At 32.1% G+C, this 13,367-nt stretch overlaps 2 protein-coding genes across 4 annotated transcripts in view; one reads left to right on the top strand and one right to left on the bottom strand.

Annotated features, from left to right (window-relative positions):
* The window catches only part of LOC108761537 (furin-like protease 1, isoforms 1/1-X/2), a 244,819-nt gene that overhangs the window by 167,935 nt on the left and 63,517 nt on the right, over positions 1-13,367 (top strand). The gene's annotated exons all lie outside the window — the stretch shown is intronic.
* On the bottom strand, positions 328-9,867 carry LOC108761514 (dynein intermediate chain 2, axonemal). Its single transcript, XM_018508112.1, has 11 exons — positions 9,573-9,867; positions 8,595-8,756; positions 8,292-8,392; positions 7,170-7,321; positions 6,108-6,285; positions 5,221-5,649; positions 4,087-4,369; positions 3,497-3,781; positions 1,927-2,396; positions 1,020-1,346; positions 328-649 (listed from the first exon to the last, which is right to left on the bottom strand). The coding sequence occupies exons 1-11, from the start codon at positions 9,753-9,755 to the stop codon at positions 328-330; spliced, it is 2,892 nt and encodes a 963-aa protein (XP_018363614.1). The 5' UTR covers positions 9,756-9,867.

Genomic DNA, 13,367 nt, shown 5'->3' with positions numbered 1-13,367 from the left:
CCATTTCTTTTTTAATATCTAACAATGTGTAACATTAAATCCTCATTATAATGGCATGCTGACTTGACTATTTAATATCAACTATTTAATATTGTTATATTCTTTGTTATTATATTCTTACATCAAGTATAGATATTTAAACTTCTTAATTAATCTATAATTAATTGTATAAAATACAATAAAAATTATTAAAAAATGATTTAAAAAAGGAATATTCATTATGTATCAGATATTATTCCTTCTCTAAATTAAAGAAAGAAAAATATTTGGAAATAGTATTGCACCACTGACGTAAAAAAGATTAGGAACGTTTCAGATAATGCAACATTACTCGATGGATTGGAAATCGGAAATCCATGGATAAACTCTAACGCGAGTGGCTTCGATCTCTTCCATAGCCACGCCAGGTTTTGTCTTTTTTTCAATCGATTTCGGCGGAAGACCTTCGAAAAGTATCTGCAGATCTTCCGCAAGCGAGGGTGGTTCCCAGGGAACGCAAGGATCTGTCATGACGACCGTACGACACACCTTCCTTGCCTTTCGTGCAGTAAGGATCCTCTTCGTCGTACTCATGACCTCCTTGGCAAAATCTTCCTTACCCCTTCCCGATCCTCTTGGGGTGTCTCGAGATTTTTCCGCTACTGCAGCACTGTATGGAATATCATCGCTGAATTATCGATAGCCAAATATTGGATGGTGAAAAATTCAATTTTTGAGTCTGCAGATTATTGAAATGATAGAAGCTCGATGAAGATATTCTATTCTTACAGAGATATCTTTGCTCCTAAATGTAAATATTGCCTCTGTCTTTTACGATTCATTGTCCAATATTAGTAACAAATATTCGGAATAATCAATGAATTTAAATTAAAAAATTGCTTCTAAATAAAGCGAAAGATAAAGAAAATTAAAAAGCTTCTGGAATAAATAGTTCGACGAAGATGAAATTTTCTGAAAATAAAATTCTAAAGATAAATCAGTTGAAGTCCAATTCCGAAAAACCTAAAACCGGAACTAACCTGCTTTTCAAAGCTTTCTTGGTGAGCTTCCTTGCCATGTTGGCTTCTTGGATCTCCTTTTTAGCTTTCTTCACATCTTCCGTCATGTCGGCGAATTCCTCAAGCGGTACTATCATCTTTTGAAGGAAACGAATTTTTTCTTCTGTACTGTACTTTCTAGTCGGCTCTCTACGCTTATGAACGCGCAGGAATTTCGTCCAGCATTCTCTTTTCTTCCGTCTCATTTTGTCCTTGATTGACGATTTCGCTCTGATGTCATCCTTCGATCTCATTCTCTTGTCGACCTCGCCCCATTTCTCATGATCTTTGACTGTTCGATCTGTAAACCTAAGGTCGACAATTCAATATATCCTTTTCTTGTGGATTTTAGAGTCAAGAAAGAAAGATGATAGTTGGATCAGAATAAGTTAAAGCGAAAATCATTCAAATTCTAGTGACGTTAGGAAATCTCAAAAGTTACTAAGATTCTATCAATCTTAACAAAATCGAGATTCACAAATTTTTCTTATATATTAACTTTTTTTATTAGAATATAATACGGGATGTATAATGTAACGTAATAAAATAAAAAAAGTACTTTGCACGTTATAAAATGAATTTAAAATTAATAAAAAATTTATATAATACATACAATGTCTATTATAAATATAGAATTAATATATTGACATAATTGTTAAATATTAATTAATTTTAGATTAATTATGAAGCATCATAATATACAAACAAGTTAAAAAAAGAGAAGTGAGATATTTTTATATATATTACATAAAGTGTAAAGTCAATCAACATGTTGAAAACATCCGTCGAAAATTTTCTTTATTAATAATACTTTTATACAATAGAAAATATTCTTCCAATTAAAAAATAAGGAAAACTTATATCCATCTTATTAAATTGCACGTCATACCTAGTTTTTCTAAATGCAATCTTGCGGCAGCAAATGTCAGGTTTGCAAACAACTTTACATGGCTTCGCCAACCTGAAAATGACGGGTTTCGGTCGTTTTTTCCGCACCTTCTTTCTGCGCTTTCTCTTGCTAATTTCCTGCATAGGAGATTCTACAATCGCTTTCACCAACGAAGGCAAGGGCTCTTCCGCCAACAAAGGCAAGGGCTCTTCCGCCATTGCTTTCTCCTGTTCAACGTCTTGCGCTATTTCCGCCTTAGAAATTTCGATGGTCTCGGTTTTCTTTGGATATTTTTCTCGCTCTTTGAATAATATTTTCTTGGGTGATATTTTCGTCTCGAGTCCTGTTGCTTCATCTATCGGCAAATGCGAATTCTTTTCGATTTTCCGATTGGTGACTCTTTTTATGATACGACTCACTTTCGAAGGTAAAATATCTAAATCCTCAATATCTTCATATTTTTGTTTTTCCTATGAGACGCAGAAATATGGTATAAATTAAATCAACAGTAAAATAAATACAATTGTTTATTTGTTTATCTGTGTGGGTTCAATTATTTCAACGGCATTAGATGCGGTTGTATAGGATGTATGTATATTTAAAATTTGTTGTGTCTTGGATATTGTAATTGCAAGTAATTTTTGTTATACATAAAAGTACCGTTATTAAATTTATACCTAAAACAGTTAAAATTTAAAAATGGAGGTACGTATATAACGTAAGTATATGATATCGCTGCACTTATCTTAACGCCGAGATACCATCGCGTCTCCTAATTAAAGTTTCAAACAATAACAAATTATAAGTGATCGCTTGGATACAATCTTTTTAATAATGATATTTAAATTTGAGATAAAGAATTGTAACAATGAGAAATAGAAGATAATAGCAATGGATGAAAACACGGTGATAACCTGCAAACCTTCTGGTAACTTTGAAGATAATATCCGTGAAAGCCTAAAAAGCGCGCGAGTTATCAGATAATAAAATTTTTCAAAAATAATAATGATCGATTTAATAAATATTAAGTCAGTCATTTCTAGTTTGATATAAAATTATTAATAGTTATATATAATTTCGAAAATGTTATGAATTTACATCTAACAGCTATATTAAATTTTGTCGAGCATAATTATTATTTAGCGACATTTTGCGCGACAGTGCATGGGCGATAAATCACACCGAAGAGTAAAAGGTCGCAGTCGAATGAAAGATAGATGAAATATTACAAAAGTTCTCTAATATATTGCGGTTAGCTGACCGCGAGTGTGATATATTAGAAATTTTATTAAACCCTGAAAATAAAAGGGAGAAGAATATAGTGTGAAATTAAATATATTCAAACGACACACAACTTTTTATGCTAAATTTAAATTTATAACACAAAGTACAATATCTTTATGGAAATTTAACAGAACTTTTTTAATTTTTTACTGTTATTCAAAAGTTATTAAACTCTATTTCTGGTTGATTCGAAATTTTAATTTGAAATATATTTTGATCAAAAAATGATATTTATTATTAGATATATGATATTTTAAGTATTATCGAATGTTTATTTTGATATTACCTTTTTTACAATCTCAAGAAATTTGTCCTCCACTTCTTGAAGCTCGGGAAACTCATCTTTAGGCTTTCTCTTGGATATAATTCTAGTTCTCTCTCGTGGTTCTTTTAACTTTTCTTTTTCAACCTTTCGTTTATTACGATCGTTTATTAATCGTTTATCCTTCTTTTTTTCTCTCGGATCCATCAACGCAAGCTCTGACGTTTCCTCTATGGCGGTTCTCGCTAATTTGATTTCTTTCATACGCGTGTCTATTGCTTTTACAAAACGAGAACACCTCTCCAAATACTGGCGTCAGATAAATGCAATGAATGTCACGTTCATTTTATTTCTCTCTTTAACTAATTGTGTTTTTATTAAATTTAATTTATAGTATGATGAAATGAAATTTATAATATAATGAATTTTAAATAATTACATATAAATAAAGGATTAATTTGGTTACTATTGGTTATTTTTGTCGAATAAAGAATGTTATCAGATATCGTTATATCTGATAATATTATTTCAGAGATTTTTTAACTTCTGTCTGTTGCACGCTGCTAATAAATTTTATGTGCAATTTTATAAAAAGACAAATTGCCGATACTCACCGACGTAAAATCGTTCCTGTCATTTTTATCAAACGAATATAGCGCTTCCGTCGACTCGATGAGATAAACATTGCCAGCAGAGTTTCCGACGGCCAGTAAAGACCCCATCTCGTGTGACGCAACCGCAGTTAATTTTTGCTCGCATAGTTTTACTGACAAGATTGGTTCTTGTAGTCCTATTAGAAGATCCCATACAGCCAGCACGCCGACACGCGTCGCTACGTAAAATATAGAGTGTCTTGTTTTGTTCCAGCAGCCACATTGTGGGCCTTCTATTATAAATCTAAAGATTCAGATAATTATATAAAGATCTTAGATTTTATCGCATTATGTTCGATTATGTTTTATCCTAGACAAAACAATTGTAATAGATGACAAATAAGTGTAATAGGTGATTTCATTTCTATTGCCACAAGAATTGATTCTACATTTTAGGATATAAAAAAATTATTCGCCTATTTATGATTATTTCAGTACACTGAGAAAAAATGTATTAGATTTTAATAAATATTTATTCAAATAGTGTCAGTTGAATATTTATTAAATGTAAACATATATTTATTTGGTACAAGAACTATTAATTTGATTTACCTATTATTATAATTTATTTAACAAATATTTATCCGCAAATAAATGTTGTATTAGTAAAATTCAAATAATTATTTATTAAAATTTAGTACATTTTTCTCTTAGTGTACTAAAATAATCATAAATGGGCAAATAATTTGTTAAATGTTAAATAATTTCATATGAATGTTTTAATATTAAATATCAATTATCTTACAATTAGATGTAATGTCTTAAACATCTGTATCAATAATTATTTATCATAACAAGCGACTTATATTTCGCTAATAAAATGAATCATGTAATGATAAATAATATATTTTCAAAGTTTGTGATTTATGGTTTTGGTTGAATAATTAATAATTTTTAATCTTTGAAAATATATGTATATAGCATTGAATTATTAAATGGAAACATATATTTTTTTATTATAAACATTTTTGGAGTCATTAAATATTAAATACTGAGGTTATCACATTTTGCTAATTATTTATTGTTATTATTTCTTGTTGGTACTTTTGCAAACATTTTTTTGAATGTTCGTTTTAAATGGAAGAAAAAAAATACCTCGTCGATACAAGACTACTGTCCTTAGTGTCTTCCGCCCAAACGCGAACTGTGCAATCGCCTACAGTTAGAAAGATTTTCGGATTGAAGCCACTGCGATCGACGGAAAAAACCGGGCCGTAATGAGCGTTGAACCTCAAGGCCATTTTCTCGGCCGGTGTTCTCGATTTTTTCGACCCACTGATCACGATGCCGTTTTCCAAACCAAACATGAACTTCGTGCCCACGCAGGGTTCGTAGTCGCTTGATGAAACTCCAATTGCCCGATCTATCTTCTGCTCATTTGGCGTCTGAAGATCGAACACGAGAACTTCGGTTGGTTCACGCAACTTCCTGGTGTCCCACCACATAGCACGGCCGTCCGAAGAACCCGAGAAAAACTCCGTATTACTCTTCGTGGCAATCCACTTTACTGCTGTCACGCAATCCCTTCATGCAAAAGTACAGGATTCTTATACACGTTATTTAAAAAGTATGATATATTAATATTTCACAAAGGAAATTTGATTATATCTCTTTATTAATTTAATTATATTCTTTTATATCATATAATTATTTCAAGGAAAAAGCAAATATCTTTCTCATATATATAATGTCGTTGCATTTTCCACAGATAAAACGAAATAGAAAAAAAGATGATTGGAGTTTCCGTTGCAAGCGTGATATTAAAAGAAAAATCACGTACGACGTGACAAATGTCACTTAAAAAATGTAACGAAACTTAATTGAGAGTGGAAACGCGACAAAAACAACATTTTAATCATTCATCATTTTGTCGTGCGAGCGCGAAATACCCTTTAGACCGACCAAGACCGGGGCACTTTGGTACTGAATTATGAAATCCAAAGTTCCGACGTCGCACCCAGGCATGTTCACGTCTAGATTACCTATGACTGAATTGACGATGAGACATTTGAACCGGAGTGCTGCCAGTCCTGACGTCCCAGCTGCAAACTTGGCCCGACACCAAGCCGCTAGCAAGTATGGAAGGATCTCGGGGATTAAACTCGCTGACCACCGTGGCAGATGGAGCCTCCAATGCGATCCATGGCTTATTTGGATTGTCTACCATATGTTTTTCGAATATTTAGATCCAGTTTCGCGACATTTCGGTCGACGATCGTACAAACAAATGGAAAAATATAGCGTTATTTTTAAAAGATTAAAAAGTTACGCTTGTGAAATCCGATTTTAAGCCATTAGAGCCGTATCGTTAAAAAATACATACGTTGAATAAAGTGTAGCTACATTCCATTTCCGATACGCGAGAAATGCAATATCGTTGGATTTTCATGCCCGATTTACTCGTGCGTATTGTTTAGCTAGTGTTTCACCGATCGTTATAGTAAGATGATTGTAATTGCTGGCGTAAAAACATTGCGTTTTTCTTGTTCAATGAATCAGCAGCAATGTATTGTTGCTTGATTGATCAACATTTTATCAAGTGTCGAAAACGTGGTATAAAGAGAATTGGCATATTCGATCGCTAAAACTGCATTTCACGTATAACTTTTTAATCTAACTTTGCGTCGAGATGAGAAGGAAACGTCTGTTTCTCATAAAAGAGCTATGATATATCAGCAATTTCTATTGTAATAAATTTAATAATATATACTATATACATTTAATTTATTTTTATCATAATGGAATTATATCGACAGGTATTTTCCATGTATTTTTTGTTGTAAAATTTACATTATTTAGCGCGATAAAAATTTGAGGCTATGTTTTGTTGGATGGTTGTCGAAAAGAAGCTCTTAATGTACAAAAAACCGCATGAATTTTCGTGAAATGAGATTGTTATTTATCGAAGAAATTTGCATGCAGTAAAAAAATGGCCGTTACGCTGATGCAGGTTAAGGGCGGGAACTTATTGCGGACGTTGTGCAACCGTAATCAAGTGCGCCGTCTAAATGCAGTCAAGGCTTTTACGCGCTTTTTCCACCTACCAATTTGCCAGATGTACGCAATGTTGCTGTAATCTGGCTCGATTCCAAAGAAACAGTACGAGACCACCATTTTACTGCCAGAGTCTGGCGACCAAGAAATATTGTTCACCGATCTCACCGGCGTTTGAGGATCCTCGTAGACGTTCACTGTCCTGAAATAGAATTCCAGACTGCTATTGACTTTGTTACAGTATAAAAGAATATCTTTTAATATAATAACGTGATAATAATACCATTAAAATAATATCTATATAAAATGTGTCTGACATAAAAATATAGGATTTTAGTATTTTGAAAAATAATATGAATTCCTCATTCTGCAAGTGGATGATGAACTTTGTAATATATATAAATCCTTTTGGTGTTAATATATTGTATTTGATAAATGTATTACCGCGATAACCTAGTTTACATCGTGGAAATTCTCTGTATTATTTCCATCTCCGTTTTTATCGTACATGTCCAATTTCTATCTATTAATTTTAATATTAAATTTGATACGTATTATTTTACCTTACATTTACATTTATCTTATTAAAAAATTCACTTTTAAAAGAAGAAAAAATAAACTATTATTTCCGCGATATTTTTTTCAAAGTAATTAAATTATTAAATAGTATAAAGCCGTCTACAGTTTCCGCGTGCAGAAATCGTTAGTTTAAAACAGAGAAAAGCAAATTTAGCGGTAGGATGCATAATTCATTCGCGTCCACTACGACTCCGGAATCCTGACATATGTTCGGATACCTTCGGGCTCGGCCCGGGTTTAAATTTTAAATCTTTTGATGGTCGAACCAACGTAGTCGTTCTTGTCCTCCACGAATATATACATTTTAAAATTGTCCATCTGAAATCGCACGAAGTTCTGTGCTTGGTATCGATGTATCGTGTGATACGTGTGACAATGGAAACTGATCTATTCAGATCTCTTTAACTCATTGAATTGTTTATGATTACGGCCACATTTTTCAATACTTTCAATAAATATTTTATACATTTTACTACATTATTTTGTTTCCCATTAACAATATCAATATGTGTTTGAAGTATGGATGAATTACAATTTATTTATAAGCTTTGTACATAAAGTATAAATTAATTATGACAAAATTAAATTTTTACCTGAGACCACGAGGTTTCACTAATTCTGTAGGAATCATATCGTCGAAATAGTGTTCGTATATATTAAGTGCGCCATTTTGAAGGACATTGCGCTCCATTTTCTATGAGGAAAAAAAACAATGTAATTTTTATATTTTCTGTAATAAGATGTAGTATATCAATATCTAGAATCATACAATTATAATCTAAAAATTAATTATTAATTCTTAATTAATTTTTAAGATTAATATTCCTTTAGAATTTTTATTAAATAAATTTTATCTTAATAATACACAAACATTTTTAATAATTCGTTTAATATACTTGAAATAAATTCAATAATTTCGGCGCCCAATCTTCCTCCTTCTCGACTCGTCTGCGAAACCTTGCTGTAACTTCCTCGTCTTTCGGATTGATTTCCTTCGGCCAACCACCCTCGAAGTGAAACATTCCACTACTCTTCGTCTGGCTGCCGACAGTTTGGGCCTGGAATTCCATAGGAATGATTGCTAGGATGGTAATGTGAAATTCCATGGACTTGAGCGCTGGATTGCGTATGTTCTGACAACTCTATTTCCAGTTGTTCCTCTCTCATTTCTTAACACAATAAAATAAAATTAATGATAAAATAAACGCGAAAATTTATGATTATTTGGAATGGTTTTTTATATCTTATATTCCTAGTAGCAATTTCATTAATTAATTTCTTCCAACAATAAACATATGGCAATAAGCTTTTGAGATATTCTGTACACAAACGTAGAACTCATATTAAAATTATGAGTCATGAAATTGTTGTTGTTCTCAAAATAATGTCGAATGTCTGCTTTAAGTTATCTCATTATAAAACAAAACGTGGTGGTCGTGCAAAATTCGTATGATGTACCGTCTTTCCATGTTGCAGTTTCGTAGAAAGTTACATATTTGTGGCATCAGGTAGCGAACTCTACGAGATGCGCGGATGCTGCGCCGTCAGACGCGTCAGTCTGACGCCAATTTTACCGCAAGTTACGTCTAGTTTCGTTAAAGTAAAGCGAGGCTGATTTTTGAATATATTAGTAGAGTTTTTGAACTAGAGTTAGAAAGGTTACTGCAAGTTGGGCCGTAGTTCGTTCTCCTTTACATCTGATCCGACATTGTGACGCTAAAGTCATTATTATGACAGAAATCTTGAGTATATAATCTTACAAGTTAAATTAACAATGTAAGAACTAACAGCCAAATTTTTCTTACAAATTTAATGAGTTTTAATGATATTATCAAATAATTAGTGTTGAATTTATTAAAGTATCAATAATTAACCTCGTGTAAGGCAAACTGTTTGGTGTGCTGCACGCCGACGTTGGAGTGAGATCTAATAATGTAATGGGCCATAGCGTCGGGATCTGGCTTGATCTCTTCGTCCAAGTGCGGACCACATATGTCGAAAATGCATTGTTTACCAAATTCGGCGCGCGTTTTTAGAAAAACCTGCTTGATCTCCATTGTACCGTATTCAGTATAAATAGATGATTCCCACTCGCACGTGTGAAGCTTTCCAAGTCAATATCTAAAATATGAGGAATTGGAGAATCATTCGAAAATGTCACGCGTGTATTCCCAGTTTCCCACATGTGTTCTGCCGTGTGAAATTGCGCATGATCGGTTTTTCTTCTCATCGCAATGCGATATTTATCGTTTTTTTTCTCTCCATACAACATTTTTTTATTTTGCTTGAGAAAGGAAAAGAAATTTTGTTGTTCAAAAAATTTAGCTAGATACCTACAATTCTGAAAATAATTTTGTTGAACTTAAGTGATAACAAAAAGTTTAACATTCTAGCCATCAGTTTAAACATCCTATACTATATAATTATTTTAATCATTCAAAATACGAAATTATCTTCATATCTGTATAATCTAACTAAATTTTTAGATATTTCAGCAAAATCGTTCTTTTTGTGTAACAGTATAATTTTTTAAGGAAACTATAATAAATAAAACAAAATTTCTCGGAAATAATGACTCATTTAATTTTGACAAAATTCAAACTTCGGTATCGCCAAAATATTGTTTGTTAATTATAATTTTACAGATTCAATTAAATTTTGCGTTTCCAAAAAAATTAATTTTCCAAGCTATGATATTTCTCATCCCAAGAAACAATACATTTTTTACAAATATATTTTTGAACGTATTCTCCGTTATAAATATATTCTTTTTTTCGAAATTAGGAGAAGTTTAAAATTGTATTTAAAATTGTATTTTAAAATTGTATTTTAAATTTTAAAAAACACGGATTTAGAAACCAAATAAAAAATTAAAGATTTTTAGATGTTTGCACATTTTCATTGATCCGTTATCAAATGTATTTGATTTAATTAATATGAATCTCTCGTTTTTTCGATCAAACTGATTGAACGGACGAAAAACACTAGTCGAAGATTGTTATCAAGATTTTTGCTCTTCTTACATTACTACTTGGTTCATCGAGAATCGCTGATGTAACTACTTCATCTTAACGATGCGATCGTTCCTTACTCTCTGATGTGCGTCTAGCATCATGCTTGTCACGTCTACTACGTGAAAGATTGCTCGCGTGATCAAAAAATTTAATAAGTTCCGCACAAAAGTTGTTGTTCTTAAGATAAACTTTCTAAATTTTCTTAAATTTTCTTTAAATACAATATAATGAGATTTTTATTAGTGCTAATTTTTTTTTATGCAAAATTGTTTAAATAAAAAAATTTTATCTTTTTTCTTAGCATTTTAAATTGACGTCTCAAAATTTATCGTTATTTCTTTAGCTCAACGCGACTTGAACTATTTATTTTTAATATTGATCGAAAACTATTATATAAAATTATTATATAAAAATAAAGCCAGAATTCTGTAAAACTAAGCGATCGATGAAATTGCAGCAACTTCATATAGTGCAATTACAATTATTGATCGTGTGTATATTGATATCAATATTATATCTACACGATATGAGTATTATTTACACGATATGCATCAATAATATTGATCGTATATAGACACAGCTTTAACAGTTTATGAGTTTCTACAAAATGATATACATTACCTTAACATACGTGAAAATATGAGCGTACAGGTTTAAGCGTTAATCGGTTTACTGAACATTTTTTTTAATTGAAATAAAAAACATTGAACATCTGCTGTATGTAACATGTATACTGATATTTTTTTATTAACGAAAATATAATATTACAGTGATTTATATACATTTTTTATCACATACGGTGCTGCGTATAGCATTCAAGTTGCTATCAATTGGATAATATTAATTATATAAATTAGCATATTAAAATCTAATAGAAAATAAGTCAGCTCTCTAAATTCTTTGGTATAAAATTTCACTCTAAATAGTGAAAATTGCGAATTTTGAAAAAGAATAGCTCGATTTTCAATCTTTAAGAAGAGATTTCACTCCTCAAAGTGAGATTTGCTTTAAAAGTTTAAGAGAGAAATAAGAATTAAGATTAAGATATTAAGAATATTAAGATGTGCGATTAATCAACAAAAAAAACATTTTTCCTTGGTAGTTCAAAAAAAGTGCAAGAAATGAATTTTCGGAGTTATTATTTAATTTTAACGTCAACTGTGTGAAGTAATTCACATGAAATTTCAGTTTCGTTATTCGAGTTCTTCAAGATTACAATAAATTAAACATAATGAATATGTCTAATGAAGTCTCGAGGTGTATCCATTCGACTTGTACTATATTTCAAAAGAGGTGTTTAGCTGAGTTTCTTCGTGACCATAAATATGCACAACATAGTTACACTATCGCGATAGGTCGTTTAGCATTTGAAAGGATCTGTTGTTTTCCCGATGATCCTCTCCAACTAGCTTTCTCTCCTCTATACATCGTAATTTCCGATCTCAGTTCGTAGGGCTCAATGAACTACGATGCCCTCATCAGCTAATGGCCGCGGTATCCGTTTGTTAGCTTCCGCACCAACCACGTTCGATCAACAATCATCAACGGAGGCGAAGATTCGTATTGTTTTCGGATTCATGCATCACATCGCTAACGTTGCTACAATCTATAGAACTAACACATACATACGATCGTTAAAAGTTGTGTATATCTTCCGCGCGTAACACCTGTACCTTTGTGAAATAATCGAGTTTCAGCGAGATGACACATACGGCGTATCAAGTATTTCAAGAAAGAGACAAATTATTTGTTATCAAATTAGTATTTATTAAAAGCATCCAAAAGAATTTTAAGGTAAATTGTTTTATCAATACAGATATATAACAAAAGTGTATATTTATATTTATATAAATTGTACAAAAATGTGTATATGTCTATATTTACAATTCTCAAAATTTCTACAGTTTGTTTTATTATTGCTACATTTTACAACGATTTCGCAAATCGAGTATAGTTTCAACAGGAATTATCCCGAAATGGAGTGGCGAGTTGCAACACGAAAGACTCGATAGTTACGGTACGTTTCTCGAGTGTCTATCGATTTGCTAATCCGCGCTACACCTGTAGTTTTCCAGCAGGATTTACCGAGCAAATAAAGAACCTAAACGAGACCGGCCAACCGATTGCGAAACTAGGCTATTTGTAGAACTCTTTGTTGTCAACACTTTTTATCTCTTAAAGTCTGCACGTGCATAATGAGCCGTGGTTTATTATCAGAAGCCATTTTCTCTTCAATCAGAAGCAAAAGTTTTGTGCTGATAAGCAGAAGATGAAAAGAACGTATTGTCCAGTGCATAAAAAGTCGAAAATCTCTTTCCGTTTTAGACCGTATATTATCCTCCAACTCCAAATAAGGTTCTTATGGCTATGGCTGCTTATTGAATTTCTATATACGTTTATAACAAAAGTATTGTCGTCATCAAAACATTTTCCGGTTGAGTGTACGTCTCTGCTGAAATTCACGAGTCGAACTACTCTATACGCGAACCCTTTCAATCAGGTCGCGCGGCTTTTCCGTACGAGAACGCAAGTTTTCCGTAAGACACGAGTGGCGGGGAATAGTCTCATGATTCTTCCATGAGCGCGGTACGCCATCCATTTGCTTCGGCTCCACTCAACTTTCCATCCTTAACTCTTCACTCCGAACTTTCCTCC

The sequence above is a fragment of the Trachymyrmex cornetzi genome, unplaced genomic scaffold (assembly GCF_001594075.2).
Source record: "Trachymyrmex cornetzi isolate Tcor2-1 unplaced genomic scaffold, Tcor1.1 scaffold25, whole genome shotgun sequence".
Lineage (NCBI taxonomy): Eukaryota > Metazoa > Arthropoda > Insecta > Hymenoptera > Formicidae > Trachymyrmex > Trachymyrmex cornetzi.
This window is presented reverse-complemented; position numbering and strand designations above follow the sequence as displayed.